Source organism: Solanum dulcamara, chromosome 4 (genome assembly GCF_947179165.1).
Source record: "Solanum dulcamara chromosome 4, daSolDulc1.2, whole genome shotgun sequence".
Taxonomy (NCBI): Eukaryota; Viridiplantae; Streptophyta; class Magnoliopsida; order Solanales; family Solanaceae; genus Solanum; species Solanum dulcamara.
Genome location: NC_077240.1, coordinates 22,360,743 through 22,379,346, shown reverse-complemented (window position 1 = coordinate 22,379,346; position 18,604 = coordinate 22,360,743). Strand labels below are relative to the sequence as shown.

Sequence of the window (18,604 nt, the reverse complement as noted above, 5' to 3'; positions counted from 1 at the left end):
TTTTTTAGTTTAATAATTTGAGAGATATCCGATAATGATACACATCTATGGTGAATGTACCTCTTTGATAAATATTATATTAAGCTCATAATTTGAAATTATAATAAATTTATCGTAAAATTCTTAACAAGACAAAATTATCAAATTTAGATCATGAATTGACCTGTCAATGATGATAAGTGGCATAAAAGTGTCTTGGGTGCACATCAAATGGAACCTTTGCAGGCCAGACTTTACGCCTTGAGCCATGCAAATACCAAATTTCTTATATAAAAGTTTCTAGTAATTTTTTAACACTTAATCATGATTTATTTATATGTAATCTCAGTTTATTAAATTACTTAACTATAATAAATTTACGTGATTTGATGTAAATATGAGTAAGTATTTACAAAATAGTATGCTTTATGTACCTACATAACAATCAGAATAAAATAGAATGCAAAGTATCAGGAACAAAACATGGTTTAGTTTTTCATATCAAGCTCATTTTAGAAGGCTATGGAAAATTTACAACCTTCTTTTCCAATCACAGTGCACTGTGGACATAATGGTAAAAAAATTACTTCAAAACAGGTATGTTTCCTTCTGTTGTCAATACTTAATCTTCCATAGTATGGAGGAACGCTTAATATCTGTGGCTTGTTGCAATACTGAGGCTGTACTTTCTACTAGGTTACCAAGTGCTTTGAGCTTAGCCTCTATTACATGTAACAACTCCTTATACCTTGACTGTTTTCTCTTCAACACTTGTTTATAAGCAGTTAATCCAAGCCATTCGATTTCCCCTTTCCCCACTTCAAGAATTGGACGAAAATCTGAACCAGTTTTGAAGGAATACATCCTCTTCTTGATGAGCCTTTTCATATACCTAGTGAAAAAAATGAAGCGAAAACGGAGTGAGTATGTGATACACTCTCCCTTGCCACCAACCCCTTTCATTTAGAGTTGTTCCTGGTACTTTCATGTTTAAGAATTTAGACAAATTAGCAGATTTAAAATAATTGAAAGAGGCTGTGTACCAATATAGATCCAACACCAGTGTATAAAAAGAGTAGACAGCACCAATGATGTGTTTCATACCTCAATGATTTTCCCAGAGCATCTGCATAAAATTTGGTGCTGAATCTATACAACCATGATAAATCATAGATGTAGCAGTGAAACTTCATGGCACAGAGAAGAAAAGCTTGATAAATGTTGAGTCTGACCACAACTGCTGAGTTTATGTTAGAATCATAGAATATAGGATGGCATTTTGGCCTAAGGTAACTGCACAACCTAGCCTTCAAGTTACGTCCTGGTTTATTTAGCCAGCCAACAGTGAGGGCTGAACTTAGCGGGGAATTCAAGTACCTGTCAACAAAAGATCACATCAATAAATATCTACCTACTTAATAAAATTACTTGAGCATTGAGAAAGTCAATGAGAAAGAAGAGTACAAACATCATGCAGAGGAAAATGTTGCTAATAGCCAAACTTCCTAACCATTAAATTGATTTAATAGGTTCGGATATCAAAAGTTATTTTAATAGGTCAATTGATAGCCGAATACAGTTGTAGTTAATGCCAGAAAGCTAAATAAAATGGTGGCTGCAACAAAAACACCATTTCATTCTACAAGACACTTCCTAGTCATAAATAAAGAAATAAAAAAATGAGCTGATTTGAAGATCTGCTACACCAATTAGACCATCTTGAAAGCCAGAAATGCCTTGCACAACAAGCCAAGGCAATCTTTCCTGTGGAAAGTGGACACTCAGTAAATGTACATGGATCTTTCCCAGATTTACAGCAAGGCCGACCTCTACAAAATAAGTGTAATGCTTTATCAACCAACTCTTGAAACTACGGTTCATGCTAGAAACACTAGAATAAATAAAACAACAACAGCTCGCATGGAAATCTGTAAGTGATGCCATGTTGCTACTAGGAAGATAGCTGACCTCGTGTAATCTGCCAGAATTTCCAAGGTTGAGCAGTTGATAAATAGTCCACTCCATCGAAGAAATGAGGTTCCATCTTCAACCACATATAATCTATCCGATCCCAAACCTGGAATAATATTCATCTGAAAGTTCGTTCCAAATTTTTGTTCATTCATGTTGCAGTTATAGGCACGAAACCCTCTCTGCAACCGGGAGAAGAACTTAGAAGCCTGTTCCTTTGAGGTTGAGATGAAAAGAAAGTCATCAATAAGCCTAAGCAATAGATACTTAGGTTTACACGCCACTAGATGATTATATCTTGCAGTTGTATCATCAAGGAAACGTTCCTCAGAAGGAAATCCAGGGGCACGTGTACAAGTTTTCTCGAGAAATGGAAATATTACTGAGTTCTCAAGATGCCCGTAATACAACGAGCAGACCAGAGTGGACAAAACACTTCCTTGAGGTATACCAACAGATTGCAAGAAAAACTTGATACCTAACTGCAGCACATTGCGCTTTATGTGCTCCTTCAAATCATTTTGAAGCTGTTCTTTTCTTACTTTTCTGCCTTTCACCTGAAACAATCAATAATGTAGATTTTATTATAGCCACTTTTGGAAGTAAGGTTCTTAAAGCATGTCAATGTCAGGTCATGTTTCAACTGAAAGATATAACTGTTCATCAAGCTATTATTTTCTAATTTGTTCTTTGGTTGAAGGAGCCTTAATACAAAATGAAAAATCAGAAAAATGATTCATTTCTCTTTCTAGGAGTAGGATGTTTAATTGATCTGCCCTTCCCACCCCACACCCCATTCCTCATAAATCATTAGCCTTGGGATATATACCTAGAGGTCAACGCGCAATTTTCTCTTTGAACTTCAAACATTCATGTTAATTTACACTGCTTTAAGTTGGTTATTCAGTCAGACTCATGTAAAGCAATCAGTACCAAAATATTATAAAGCAAACTCACATGAAGTGAAAGAAGCCAGGAGAAGACCATGAAATGTACATGTATATGTTTTTACCGTAAGGCAGTTCAAATAATGATAATAAGTATGTCCTCTTCACACAAACACAATCAGGGCCAAGAAATTATGAAACAAATTCACACAAAATTGAAGAAGCCAAAAAACGACCATGTAATTTGCATGTAGATGTGTTTACCCTAAAGGAGTTCAAAACATCCTACCTGTTGCTTTACAAGAATGCCACGCAACAAGTGAGTGGGAAGACAAGACCAGACATTGGCAGGACCAGGGATATTCTCTTTACTCCCTAATGTCCAGTTTTGTGGAATCCGCAGTGACTTCTTAGTGCACACAACTTGAACAACTTTGCTGAAAATATATTCATCCTCCAAATTGAGATCATCCAACACGCTTAGTAGCTTATCTTGGTCTACAGAGTCAAAAGCTCTTTCAACATCTGATACAACGATGAATACTCCAGGTTCAACAGAAAAACCACTCTTCAGATTTGATAAGAAAGGGAGAAGCCTTTTATACACATCGTTGTAGTCAAATACAGATGAACCCAACCTCTCTGGTTCTTTTGCTACTATATGTTTGAGCACTAAATGCAAATCTTTGAGGACTTCATTAACAGACTTGTAATTGTGACATTTGACATTTTTACCAGCGCCTACTTTTCTCCGACCTCTGGGTCGCAGAGGATGATTCATAGGCAACTTTAGGGATGCTTTAAGATTTGCAAGCATTCTTACCCCCCTTTTTTTTGGAACTAGTCGAACTTTTGAGAAGCCAAATGACCTAGTCCTTGTTATTTTCCTGACAGATGCAGCAGTTAATTCTTTATAACCTTGATCCCTTAAGCAAGTCACAGCTTTGGAAATAAGATTCTCCCAGGTCTGCTTGCGATAATATAATATATCTTGTTTCTGATGCTCAGCTTCAGTTACATAAAAGTTGGCTTGAACCAGTGGCACAACAAAAGAAGAAAACAACCAAAATATCCAGCGTTCAAGTAATTTATGTTTCAATAAAAAGGAGTACTTATCTGATAGTAGAGGATAACTAGATAGTTTAACTTTCCTCATGCACTGCTTGGACATGAATTTCTCAAACCTTCGTAGCTTAACAAGATTGTAAATATTATTCGTTAGAATTCTCCAATTAGAAGGAGTCCCCAGCAAATCTATGGGCACTATACTTCGACAAGTAGCCCAAACAAATGATACAACTTGCTTCTTCAGACAATAACACTTGGTTGGCTCCACAAGAGAGGATTGTGATTCTGAAGTTGTATTGCAACTTTCAGACTTGAAGTCATAGCATGGCAATCCACTTTCCGGACAATCATTTGCAAGTATACTTGCCTCAGATTTGTTTCCCTGATACCAACCAGTTTAGAACATCACACGTTTAATAATCATATATCTGGAAATGCTAGATATGGAGTACTGAGTTGGACCATTCATTGACTTTTCAGTTTTCACTAAGTGCATCTGGTTATGTCAGATAAAAAATGGCACCATAGGAAAGGTCATATGAGCCAGATTTCTTCTGATAATTAAATAAGAGATTGTCATAGGCAACAGACTGGCCAACAAATTGAAGTAATATCCAAAATCTCAAAAATATTTGTGGCTCGGTTGACAAGTCTTTGGGAGTCAAATGGAAGAGAATACCAGTAAATAAAGACTAATTTTCTTTCTTTTCATATAATTTTAAACCTCAAGGGACCGGAAACAAGAAGGGGATGGACTAAAATTTTAAGAAGTTCAACAAAGACAGACCTCCAAGGTAGTTGCAGCAATATTTTTGGTGCCTTGGTCCAATGATGGAGCAGAACAGTGTTTTTCCAACAGCCTTAAGTGTTGGCACTGGTGAGCTTTGCGGATGAGAGATTTCAGCAACTTAATAATTGAATGGTATCTAGGCAAAACAACAAGTGTTAGAAAAAAGACAAAGTAAAACAGGTATAGAAGTACGCTCCTGTCCCAAAACAGAACTAAAGGACTGTCAAATGAACAAAATAACTTGTGCTGAGACATTTACCATATTCAGATTTTAGGATAAACAACATAGTGGTCCACACTTTCACTGCTAAAAGAAAGTGGTGATAATAGTGCAGAGCAAGACAAGTTGTTCGGAACAGAATCAAAGAGAGTTGACCCAAAAAAAACCATTCAACCTTTTCTGGTTACTTCAGTTAAACTACATTAACAAATTGAAGCCAATCAAAGAGTTAAGGGGGCTAAAATGTAGTTAAATAGAATGAGAATTATAAAGCAGCAGGAAGCTCTCGAATAACAAATTCAGACTTAAACTAATGATTGAATACATATGGACAATAAAAAATTATTGATGAAAGAAATTTCTGATAAACTAGCCCCAGCACCCCACCCCCACCCCCAACAAATATTAAGTTTGCTTGAGCTCCTACAGCATTGCCATCTACTAGTGCACAAAAACAACAATATTATGAAGATCTGGCTTCCCTCTATCAGGACGCACCATCTATTTTTGGCCTTTCTGTTGCCAAGAAACAAAAAGCAGCTTCTACAACTTGACTAGCATTTTCTCAATAAACAACCCAATGCTTGACTATGGCATAAAGCTCCAGCACAGTTTATAATCTGTCTGACCATGTATGTTGATCATCCATAATAATTCCAAGCTCATACAAAGTATTCATTAGCCCCTAAGTGCAGACACTTTAAGCTCGAGCCGACAAAAAGAAACTGAAAATGTGATAAGAGGAGCACCATGTTTTTTCAGAAGGGATAAAATCTCAATTTCAATCTTTGGACTGTTAGAAAGAAAAGAAAAAAAATACAGTGCTAAATCATATACTCCAGAGTATTTTTGACAAAGATTATCTGCATATTCATCTGAGAGGTATGCCTTCAGTACGTGAAGAACAACCAAAGAGACTAAATGAGATAAAAATCCTTGAAGAAAAAGACAATTTAAAAGAGAAGGAATGAACATAGATTATTATCAATAAAGAACAAGGGAAAGCTGTTGCTCACAGACACGAGGATGCGATGAGATTACAGTTGCTGCTATGCACGCAAGGAGCTGCCTCAGTAGTGACATTAACACCAAGGGATCCAAAAATTTCCTTGAAGAGTTTATTTGCTCCAGAAGAGTTTGGCTTCAAGGAATTCAGGATGTCTGAGTATTCTTGAGTTTGTCAACAAAGTTTTCCCCAACGGTGGCGCAGAGGCCAACAACAAGCAGTTTCTATTTTAGTTCTTCCATTTCCTCGAGTGACTTGGAAATAAAGGCAGAAGTAGAACTCCTCTCTAATTAAAAGGGAATGAAATCATTTAGCTCCTAAGAAGCAGAAAGTTTCAGAACAAATATGAACAAAAGTGGTGGAACTCCGTCCTTTCTTAGTTTTGACTAGTACCAATGAAAGTGAACCATAACATCAAGCCAGATTAGCATGGGGGACAAAGTAGAAGGATACGCTTGGATGGGAATACTGACGAACAACTATCCAACTTGTAGAACATGGTTCGCCTGTTGATTAGAATTTCCTTTTTGACCTCTGACAGAGGTTCAAAGACCAAACAACAAGAGCAGCAAGCATTTGTCTGTTGATAAGAAAAAGGGAAAACCTTTTATTAAACCAAAAAAATTGAGGGTGAAAGTCTAAATAGATGCTGAAATATTTGTGAACTACATGCAGAACTTCCTGAGTTCTGATTGTTAAAACTTTTATTTTTTTCATCAAAAAGAAAATTTCTGATCCTCTTCATAGAGGAATTTAAGTACTCTAAACCTACTGATAAGGAATGGCTCAACCCTGATAAAAATGACTTCCATGAGGAAAACATCCTTGTCTCGTCAGTAATACTTTGGATTGTTACACTTTTGAGTAAATTATTCTTCTTTCCCAAAAACAAAAAAATATTCTTCTTTCTTTTTCTGATAAATTGATAACATTATTTCTTATTTGTTCTTCTTCAGTTTACATCTTACTATTCTTTTCCATGTTCTCCCCCTTTAGACCTCTGGCAAAAGAGTAGTTTTAATTTTCCTAAATGTGAAAAGTGTGGTAAGACTAACAGGAAATATCACTACAGGGGTTGTGCTACGCAAATTTTCTATCAACCTATATGTGCATGTTTATAATCATATTTCATAAAGGAGGATAAGTCATCTGCAAAGGAACCATCCTAGATAAAGCATTCTCAAATAATGCCCATGCTTTTTCACAATCCCATGGTCCTGTTAGTGGTCCTGTCATATGTTTGTTTTGTTCTGGATAATATTCAGATAAGACAGTGAGACACAATTATAAAGCTCATGAGAAATAGAGTAGAAATTAAACTAATTTTGCCCTGATGATTTTGAGAAATCTACAAAGTAATGGAAACTGCATAAGACTATGAAGGCTAGCCTAATCAAATGATAATAACTTAAATAGCTTTAATGATCACACTTTTCTAACTTTAAGTGTACAATTAAAAAACACATAAAATATATTTCTGAAAAGATCATTGAAAATCTAATATATGTACAGCATTAGCAATTTGTAAAAAGAGAAAATGTTCAGGTAAAGGCAAGAAAGAAAAATTATAGGTCTTTGTTAAATCCAAACTACTTGAAAATCCCACCTATCTGTCAGTATTGAATAGTCCCGTTGACTGTTGCTAAAAGGCAAAAGGCTTCGAGAAGCACCAAAGTCTACTATGGTTTTATTGGTTAAGTGCAAAGTTCAAATGAGGTATGGGTTATAGTGAGAAAAAGGCACAAAGGAAAATAAGATATATGTGCATGCATGTTATCATAGAAAAAGGTAATAACAAACACAATAGCAATTATATGAATAAATAAATTGATTCAAAATACAATAGTGAAATATTGAAGTAAAAATCATGTAAATCAAATTCAAAGACCACTTGAATTTTTGATTCAGATTCAAAATGGAGTTTCAAGTTTTTAGTTCAGGCTTGGTGGATGCTATTTTCCTATTCCAAATCGTATCAAATCCATTCAAGAAATTTCAGTTAATGTACTCTACTATGCAAGGCTTGCAGGCAATAGTAACCTTTTAGTGATGTCCTCAGCAAGATTGAGGGAGTGTTTGGATTGGCTTTTTTTAAGTGGTCTATATGTTAAAAGCTAAAAGTCATAAGTTGGGAATACCCAACTTCTGGCTTTTGGCTTTTGGCTTTTTTGGGTATTTTTTCAGCGTAAAAGAAGTGATTAAAAGAACTTTTTGAGTTACCCATTACACACTTCCAAAGCTAAAAAAAGAGCTTAAAACTCCAAAGTCACTAAAAATAAGCCAATCCAAACACCCACTGAGAATGATGGTGAAGCGGCTTGTGCTTTGGTACCAGCACTGAATAGCACCTATCCTATGATGCACCTAGCTTCTTTGCACCTCAACTGAACCTTTAACAACATTCATCCCTTAGATAAATGGGGCTAAGGATGACTCATCCCAATACACACCCTTTAGCATCCCAAGAAAGATAAGTAGGATATCATTCCAATGCCTATGAGTTATCCAGCTACTAAACATGCACTATAATCATCAAACTGCATTTGACAAGAATAAAATGCAGATGCATTTAATAATGTAATAAGATTGAAAACATTCATCAGCAATATTCAGAAACATCTTACAAGTTAGTGATTTCTTATCAGCATATTCATCACAGGGAAAAGGGTCATATTATGATATTTAAAAGACCACAAGCTAGATATAAGATCAAATTTCGGCAGTATAAGCTTCATAAATCACCTTTTCAACTTCACACTTCAGATCTCCCAACCACTCGTCCTTAGTGTTGGAACTCATACAAGGGATTAAGGAATGTGTTCCTTGAGCCTTCAACTGGCTATGCTTCCTTTGACGCTGCCATTTATATTGTCTTTTACGCTTTCCACATGATGCAGTATGTCTGTTCGAGTGACACTGTCCTTCTCTACATGGAAGCACTTCACAGCAAGCGGAATTAGCTTCAGCAGATACTGTAGTTTTTGTAGATAATTTCTCCATCTCACGTTTTTTCCTGCAGCACCACGGCATGGGAACTATAATCCTATAATGACAGCAAAGCCAGCTCGTACAATTCACAGTAACAGCATCAGAACACAAACCTAATGCCCATTTCTTTCCTCGCTGATGAGTATACTTCGTCTACACTTCTCTTTTTCCAAGATTCTGGGATTAGCAATGGTTAAAAGTTTTACAATAATTCAAACAATGTGGAATTCAGATCTACTTATGTTGAGCAGAAATCCATGACTTCACATAGTATATTTAGAGACACATGAGAAAGAAGTGAAATATGAGCACTCCGTGAAGCATCTAGATTCTGATACTAATGTCTTATAGAACTATTTGGAGACCTAACATGACAAAGATAACAACTATATTTTTGTTCCGACCATCAAGCACTCGGAGTTCACTGGCCCGACTAATCCGAATTCGCACCCTGGTAGACCCACTAAGGGGGTAAAGCGACTCCCTATTGAGATTTGAGATGTTCTTCATTCCCATGGCTCAAACTTGAGATCTCTAGTTAAGGATAGATGTATCCCAACCATTACACCACACCCCTTGGTGACAACAAGGCTAACCTTTATTCTTAAATGAGATCCAAGACAGATTAAGTACTAAGTAAATAACAGAAGATATAATATCCAAGATATCCTTTGACTGTGCAAATTAGGGTCACCAAATACACCTAGTTATGCATTATTCAGTTCTCTACAACTTATCTCAACAGTCCAATTGCTTTTAACTATGAAATAATAACACTGTCATCAAAAGTCAGGAACCTACTGTACTCTTCTGTCAGAAGAGTCGACTGACCATTCAGTGATTATTGCTGGAACCCACAGTTCCTTTTTTCCAGGGAAATTGGCAGACTTAGTTAAAGAACCTGATGTATTTGCAGTTCCCCGTATGGAATAAAGACAACAAAAGAAGTTTAAAATGAACAGGAAACAACCGATATTGAGTAATGCAGACTATCAACTAACTTTTTACACATTGTTTGGATGGTTGTTACCCATTGTATTGTATTGTAGTTTAGATACAATGTTTGTTTTGATTGTTACTTAAAATTTCAGTGTATCATATCGTTTAAATCTATCGTTAGGTAATGACGAAAAAACCCACTTAGTGTAACGACCGATTTGGTGTGATCGCGTCATTACCTTAATATTTTATTTCATTTTTTCTTTACGTATTATTCAATAATTCTATTTTATCCTTAACCCTACCTTTTCATAGTAGCTCTACCCCGTACCCTACTTTGTTTTTAGATTGGTAACTGTTTCTATTTCTGTAAATCAGTACGTGGGTTCTACTGAAAACCATATTTACATAATGAACTCTAAAGGCACTGTCCAACCCCTATAATGAATCTAAAACATCAATGATAGAGACATTGTCGCTAGAGTAAATCTGATTACACCAAAAACACAAAGTTAGAATACAATTCAGTTTTACTTGCTGCATATTACTCTCCCTATTCTCAAAAACTCTAAGATTTCTCTCTTTCCAAATAGTCCACCAAATAGTAGCAGGAATGATTCTCCAGTTGTTTCTGTTCTTTGCTTGTGATCCTGCTTCTTCCGAGTTGTATAAGGCCTCTGAAATTCTACCAGGCATGGACCATGAGATGTTTTTGAGCCTTAGGAATAGACTCCACAATTGACCAGTGACCTTGCACCGGATGAACAAGTGATCGACTGTGTCTGCCGTTTCCATCCCCGTTTTGGCTCCCAATCCATGCTCCAGTTGGGCCTGGGCGTGAAGGGAGGTGTTAGAGTGGGTTGAAAAGTCTCACATTGGTTGGGGAATGGATTGGTGGTCTGCTTATATGGACTTGGGCAATCCTCCCCTCATGAGCTAGCTTTTGGAGTTGAGTTAGGCCCAGGTGCCACATCTTTAGTTCTGTTTTGGGTGAGTTAGGCCCAGGCATCTTTAGTTATGTTTTGGGACAGGAGTGTACATTATGAAACAATACGTAACAACTATCCAAACAAAGTGTTACGATTTTGAACCGGAGAAAATGTCAGATGAGAAAATCTACTGACTAGTGAATTTAGAAGTTACTCCACCATATGACAACTCATCCAGTTTGGTCAGAACACTACGTGGTGATTTTGAAGGGGGATAAGGACAAGGATGATTAAAATTTGATTGAAATTTCCTCCCATTAAAAGTTTGAGATATGGAACAATAATGCTAACCTACACAACAAGCAGGATTCAGGCAATGGCCTTTGCAGCTTTGGCGACAACTATGGCGATTTGAGGTGAAAGCTTTGCCATGGCCTTTGCAGCCGTGGTCCAGCCTACTGCTGGGCTTAATCCCTCCTCTTCTCATCCTACTTATGCAACCCTATTTAAAACAGACACTAATCCTACTCCCACTATACCATTAAAACTCAAGGAAGTAAGTTGCGTCCATGGCGAGCCAACTATCTTATTTGAAACTACTGATATTGATTCATACATAAGGATCAGAATTTACAATTTGCTTTGGTAGCAAAGTTCTCATATGGTAAACCTGACATGGCAGAATTGAGGAAACTTTTTCCTTAGCAACTTGAAATTAAAGGAGCCTGCTCACTTGGTCTCATTGATTCAAGACATATTCTAGTAAGGCTTTTTCTTCGGCAAGACTCATCTCTGTTTATTCCAAGACTGTCGCATATATTTGGGGAAAAGATGAGGGTCAGGATGTTGATTATCAGTTTAGAATCCAAAATGGACACCTTTGTTTAATCCAAAAGAGGAAACCTCCATTGCTCTTGCTTGGATTTCATTTCCTGATCTTCCAGTACAATTCTTTACTAAAGAAGCTTTGTTTCCCATAGCTCCAGCAATTGGAAAACCATTAAATGTAGATACAGCAACCAATGGTCAAACAAGGCCTAGTGTAGCTAGGGTGAGGTTGAGGTTGATTTCCTTCGTGTTGCAAGAGTTATAAACATCAAGGACACAGTGATAATGTTTGCAATTGCCAGATTTAATATTGAAAGTAAGAATGAGATAGATTCTAATGGAGAAGTGCACACCAAGTTTCAAGTGGATTTTAAGAATAATTTAAATGAGAAGAGGGGCAAGAAGAATATTGTAAGTAGTAATGCTATGTAAATAGTAAATTCTGGGTAGCGTTAAGAAGGGGATGGTACATTAGCTTTGATCCCAGGAGTTTCATCCAATGTTGATGAGGAGTAGCCATAGTTCCTCAATCTGGTGAAGCTAGTAAGAACGGACAAGAACATGATAATGTAGCAATTGTAATGACTGGGCAGAATAAAGAGGGACAGTTGCAAGCCCCAACTTCAACATGTATGATTTTTGAAGCTATAGATGGAATTGGTGATATGCAGCAAATTAAAAAAGCTATGGGTGAGAGCTCTCAATATACTGAAAGCTGGTAATGAGGAATTCATGATGATTCACAACTCAGGTAAGGGCAAGGGTCAGGTTTCCAGACCTAAAGCTCTTGCTATGCTTCCAAATTTTGGCAAAGGCTCAAGGACAGGGCTCGCAACAAAAGGAGAAGGATACTACTGTTTCCATTTTGGCGTCAGCCAAGGGACAGAAAAATAGAGGGGCTTCCTTTGGTATACATGAAGCCTCAAGCAACACAGAAATGAGTGGCTTCCATTTAAGGATATGGAACCTGGTCTAACTCAACCTCAAAAGCTAGCTCATGAAGGAGGATTGCCCAAGTCCATATAAGTAGTCATGTCCATCCCCCAACCAATATGGGACTCTACTCACTCTAACACCCCATTCACACCCAAGCCCAACTGGAGCGTGCATCGGGAGCCCAAATTGGAATGGACCTATCTCTAATACCATGTAATAGAATGGAAGATCTTATTATATTCCAATATATGAGCAAGGCATAAATACAATACATTTGGTGCTAACTAAGGAAAATTACTTGATAAAAGGTCGCTAGACACCCTTTCTAGTGGTATAAATTCACAAAAAAAAAGAGGATTCGGGAAAAACAAGAGAAAACAAGAAGACAAATCATTAGTGTACTCATATGAAATTTTCTAGAGTAATTATGCTGCAACAGTAGATCAAGAATTATTTTAACTGCGAAGAGAAACTTGAACTTAATGGAACTTAAAGCCTCAAAAGAAGACATTTTTAAAACTGGTAGTTACCAGGATGAAGTAGTGAAGGCTTATAGTTAGTGGCACATATGTGCAGGTGAGATTTTAGGCACAAGTCACTGATCGGAACTCCTGCCACCTGATGATGTTTGTTTCGAGGGAGCCGCAAAAATATTGAGGTGTTCTTTAGTAAATAAACCATGAGAACATCCCCAATCTGCAGGTCGACAAAGCACATTTTAGTAAAGTTTACTTGCCTACTATCACATAAGAAAAAAAAAAGAGTACACCAGAAAAGCTAATATTATCACACACACCCTTTTAAGGAGAAGGCTCCATGATGGTGATGTCAGAACCTCTACTATGTCACTAAAGCGTCTCATCTATCAGAAAAAACAAGTTATATAACAATCACCAAGCAAATTAAAAGATAGGAAAAAGAGAACAGTTGAAACCAAAAGTGTTGCTACCTTGAAAGGGGAAAAGGCATATATAAAAATGCAGACAAAGGAAATCAGCTTGACAAAGGCATTGCTGTTACCTTATCATAATCAAAACTTATAACGTTAGAGCTGCTGCACTGCTCACTTATTGTCATTTCAATTGTCCTTCTAACAAGCTGAAATGGCAGGGTGTAAGAGATTTTCAGTCTGAGTACAAACAATATCTTTATGAAAATTCAAGTTAAAAGCATACTATAGAGGTGCATCTGTTGCAGTAACAGTTATCAACAATTCCTATTAGAGCAGCAGTATTGAGCTGTAACAAGGTTGAGAGCATCTTAATTTTCAAGTATATTATAATCATGTTACTAATATTTTAAGCATCATATAATTAGAGAGTTGTCATCAATGTTATTTATGAATAACTAATCATCTTCAAATGAATATCACATTAGATGAACAGTTCCAAGTCCTTACGTTGAGATGAGCTAGTCCAAGCATTAATCAAAAGATAGCACATAAATCAAACAGATAACACGTTCAAAACACAATATGAATTCCCAACAAAGCATATTCGGAACCCTTGCACCATACTCATTCCCATGTTAATTCCTGCATATGTAGGAACCATATTTTGAAGATATGAGCATCAATATAAATCTAGATATTTAAGAAATTTTATAGCTTTCATTTTAGAGTAACTTTAAGGCTGTATAAACACACTATGACATAATGATGCCTACATGCTGAACGAGTATAGCCCCAGGCATGTACCGAATTATAAGTCAAATGCAAGAAATTTTTGAAAGAAAAGAAACAAGTTTACTACGCAACAACTGTTTACCAACATGGAAAATTTTAATAACTATAGTGACTCCTCTTTTACATCAATATAGGGCCTGTTCTTCTAAAAAGGCAGCACATTTCAGGGTTTGAGGCCTTATATACATCTTCTTCCTTTTTATGACCATGGTGTACGGGCTAGTTTTCGCACACCTCGACTAATTCCACTGAATACTTGTCACCTCCCACCAGCAACAGGTTTCAGGTGGCTCTATCCACCAAGGCTAGGAAAGATGAGAAGAATCACCTAGTGTTTTTGTCTCTGTTGGAATTTGAACCTCTCCCTCATGACTCTCAACCACTTTATTGACCACTGGGCCACACCCTTGGGTGGCCTTATATCCATCTCTTAGGATGATCACGTGTATAAACTTGTTATGAAAACTAGCAACTTAACATAATTAATCCTTGTTAGCTGTGTTTCACAAACTTGGACAAACAGTGCAGCATTTGAGATGTCTTTAAAGCTTCCTCCTTAGATACCTTCTAATTTAGCAATCAGCTGTGTCTAAACTTGTCACAGTAGAAAAAATGCTACTTAATTCTACACTCAAAGCATTTTATTTTTTTTTAACATTGGTAAAGTTGTATTCTTCAGCATTAAGGACATGCTGGCCACCTTCAAAAATTTACAGCCCTAACCAAAATTACAAGTTCCCTATTAATTCTATAATTTGATCTACATCTTCTATACAAAGCTATTTACACCAAAAAAGTGAAGATACCAAACAATTCCATTTTACTTTGTGAAATTAGATCTATCTTTAAAGCATCTCTCATTTCTTTCCTTCCACACTGACCACCATATGCATGATGGTATTAGCTTCCACCACTTCTTTTGAGTCTTGCTACCCCCTCTTCTGATCCAGCAACTAAAAAGGTCAGAAGTGTGTTCTGGCATAGTCCAGCTGAAGCCTGTGATGTTGAGGAACAGCTCCCAGATCTGTATAGTGAATTTGCAATGTATGAATAGGTGTTTGTTTGTTTCCCCGTCAATTGCATAGGAAACACCTAGGGACTAGTTGCATTCCTTTCTTCTGTAGGACTTCTTGAGTTAAGCAAGCTCTTTTGATGACTAATCAAGTGAAGCATTTCACTTTGGTGGGGATCAATCTTCTCCAAATACTCTTCCAGTGATGATGGTAGCTTGTAACCCCAACTTGTATTCCTTTCTTGTAAGCACTGTTTACTGTGAAGTTACCATCCGTGTTGTGCTTCCGTATAACTCTATCTGGTGCATTTGTTACTAGATTGGTTCTCCGCAATTTTTCCAGTAGAGAAGCCACCCTATCCAGTTCCCAATCATTCAATAGCCTCCTGAAAGACAGGTCCCATCCTTGAGTTGTCCAGCATTCACATACTCTGCCTTCAGGATTGTTGCAGATTGAGTAAATATCTGGGAATGACTCACTTAGAGGAATTTGATCAATCCATCCATCTCTCCAGAACTTAATCTTGTTGCCATTTCCAACTTTGAGAAACACATTTTCTTCCATAGAGTTCCATAAAGCTCTGATTGTCCTCCATACTCCCCAGTCCCCATCCATAGGGTTCTGAAACTATCTCTGTACACCATGGGTTTAATTCCCCATACTTTGCCACTATCACCTCCTACACTCAAAGCATTTCCTGGACTTATTCTAGGCAGTACTTTGCAAGTATATGTAGTTACTTAGTACTGAGACTACAATCAACAAAGATAGCATTTCAGCCATGAGCCACCATTCAACTAAACTAAAACGAACTTCTAATTACCCTTTTATGTCATGACTGGACTTTCTAACTAGTGTGGGGCATACTGAAGGAGTCAATAGCACTCTAGAGGCACAACATCTTCATCAACCTCACTCACATTCTAGGTAGCACAAGTGCATCCAATGTCGATCCAAGCTCACACTAACACCCATGGTGAGGTGTATTTTGCTGTTATAAGCAGAGCCAAATGGATCAATTGTCTGTCAAACTTTGAATTATGGGCTACATATATACATCAGGTGAATGACAATATATCAGGCTGTCAGATGAATTCTAACAGGTATAGGCCAAGTGTATGATGGTACTTATCCAGAAGAAAACCACAAGAAACATGAAAGGTCACTATTTATGGGAAGTATTTACACAAAGAGAAAAAGAAGAAAAAAAACTAGTTACATGAATGAAAAAACAGTAAAAGGGAAAAGATTAGCAATCCCGTGGAATTAGTTGAGATGCACGCAAGCTAGTGCAGACACCACGGTTATCAAAACAAAAACTCATAAACCCATGTCAAAAGAAATACACTCAAAAACATGCACAATCAACCCCAAAATTCAGCATAAAACTATTTGAAACTGCTCCAAAGTACATTCATATTTAACCTTTCAAACTGGCTCTTTTTCCGTGGGTCTGTCATTCTACAGTCCATGTTCTTCCCTTTGCCAAGATAAAAGTAACAAACTGTGTACCATCAAACATTTGAACCAGTTACACTTCCAGAATCCACTTCATACAGTAATAAAAGAAAAGATTTGTGTTGATGTACTAAACAATTATGATATTAGTATGCTGACACGGGGCTTCTTGGGCTGTTGAATACTGGGAAACCTATTTTCCATGATATACGAGAAAAACCTCGGGAAATGAAAAGAATATAGGGAAAACATGAGTATAGTTAGCCCAAGCAACAAGGATGAAGTGATGGGAATGAGTTGATCTTAGGGCATGAAACGGAATACACATGAATTTTGTCTCGTAAAACTGTTGGAAATTCTATTGGACTATTGTCACTATTGAGGCTAAAAAATTGAACTGTAAGCTATTTCCAAACTAAACACATGAAATGCCCTGCTACACACTTAGGTTTCTGCCAAGTTTGTCAACTCTAAATGTTGTACACAACAAAACTCTTAACAGTGATCCACAGCCTAATTCAATTAGCTAAACTAGCAGAGTTTAACTTAAAACATTTCAGCCGAAAAGATAATCATATTTTGCTTTTCAAGTGTCAACTGTATTGCTCTTAATTGCTGAAATATACCCAAATTAAAGATTTTCACCACATAATATCTTCTATATGGTTTGTACAATCCCATTTCCAAAACAATTTACAAAATTCATATGCTCATCTCACACACTTAGACAGACTTTTCCCTCAACTGCAGTAGCCAGCTTCAACATTTCAGCACAACAGTCAAAACCTCAATGAAAAACCACACAAAGTTGCAATTCTAACAAGTATGACAATATCAAGGGGAAAAAAAACACGCAAAATGAAAAGTTTCCCGCCAAAACTGAATGACATGTGAGAATTTCCACAATTTCCCGCCAAAATCCTCTGATTGCTTCTCTTCAAAAAAATTATTTCGAAAATGCTTAGTATTTTCTTCACATCATCATTTAATTAAAACCGATACTACTAGGCAAGAAAAGCGGATACCTCAAGATGTGGCCAGCGGCAGTGAGGATCATAGCTGCGAAGAGGAGGCGCTTGATCGGAGACGACAATGAAGCACTGGTTAAGAAGCTTCCGATAATCATCTGGATCGTTTTCCCTAAGAAGAAACGACATGGAGGCATTTTCTCCAACGCATCCGAGGCACCGGCGACCCTTGCATTGGCAATTCGCCGATGTTTTTAGAGGAATTAGAGATAAGATTGTATCTCCTAGAGTACGTGCACGGTTGCCAAACAACCTCCATAGAATCTCTGGAACTCTCCGTCTCTTCATCGCCGGCCGGCGAGGGATCGAACGGAGAAAAGTGTGTTAAGAAGGAGAGTGCTGTGAGTGACAACTGAAAAGCTGTAATGACTCTTTAACTATTTGAGAAAATCGTTTTTTTTTTACCCTATGGTTATTGGGGTAAAAGTCAACAGTAAAGAAAATCTACTTCTTTCTTTCGTTCCCTCCCAATAACTCTGTTCCCAATGCAAAAACTGAATTCGTGAATTCACATTTGGTCATACTTATAGTATTAGTAATGTAAAATTAGTTAATGAAAAAAATAGTTATTTATGTATTAATTATTATATTTTTAATTTTCTATGAAATAATAGATAAATGTTTCATAGCTTATAGTGACTTTATTCATGTGATATTGTAAAATGATAACAATACATACTTGATGTGCTGAATTGTATATATAATAATTAAATGTTATCAAATATAATATTTTTTTTGTCTCAATTTATATAATAGTATGTGAGTGACACAAAGTTAAAGAAATAAATAAAAACTTCTAAAATTTATAATCTAAAATAAGTTATAGATATTTGTGTAGATATAGATCACTTTATTAAAGATAAATGAACATTATAAAGTT

The 18,604-nt window shown here is 36.6% G+C and overlaps 1 protein-coding gene across 3 annotated transcripts; it reads right to left on the bottom strand.

The window, feature by feature from the left end:
- Positions 1-449: 449 nt before the first annotated feature.
- LOC129886956 (telomerase reverse transcriptase) lies at positions 450-18,201 on the bottom strand. Of its 3 annotated transcripts, XM_055961867.1 has the most exons (15): positions 17,420-17,601; positions 16,664-16,742; positions 13,562-13,639; positions 13,338-13,403; positions 13,072-13,237; positions 9,023-9,086; positions 8,664-8,934; positions 6,375-6,501; positions 5,932-6,076; positions 4,693-4,831; positions 3,127-4,287; positions 1,948-2,507; positions 1,686-1,808; positions 1,084-1,356; positions 450-871 (listed from the first exon to the last, which is right to left on the bottom strand). In XM_055961867.1, exons 3-15 carry the CDS (start codon positions 13,616-13,618, stop codon positions 595-597), a joined length of 3,429 nt encoding a protein of 1,142 aa, XP_055817842.1. In that variant the 5' UTR covers positions 13,619-13,639; positions 16,664-16,742; positions 17,420-17,601; the 3' UTR covers positions 450-594. The 3 variants fall into 3 exon arrangements, with proteins under 3 accessions (XP_055817842.1, XP_055817840.1, XP_055817841.1); XM_055961865.1 differs by lacking the exons at positions 16,664-16,742; positions 17,420-17,601 and adding an exon at positions 17,722-18,201; XM_055961866.1 differs by lacking the exons at positions 1,686-1,808; positions 16,664-16,742; positions 17,420-17,601 and adding an exon at positions 17,722-18,198.
- Positions 18,202-18,604: the final 403 nt, after the last annotated feature.

Bases quoted from the DNA above. Each gene is read 5' to 3' on its own strand.
- LOC129886956 (XM_055961865.1), bottom strand. From the start codon at position 18,012: ATGAAGAGACGGAGAGTTCCAGAGATTCTATGGAGGTTGTTTGGCAAC. The intron at 13,404-13,561 runs GTAACAGCAATG...TTTTTCTGATAG, and splicing joins TAAGTTTTGATTATGATAAG to ATGAGACGCTTTAGTGACAT. The intron at 6,077-6,374 runs GTATCCTTCTAC...AAGAATACTCAG, and splicing joins GTCAGTATTCCCATCCAAGC to ACATCCTGAATTCCTTGAAG.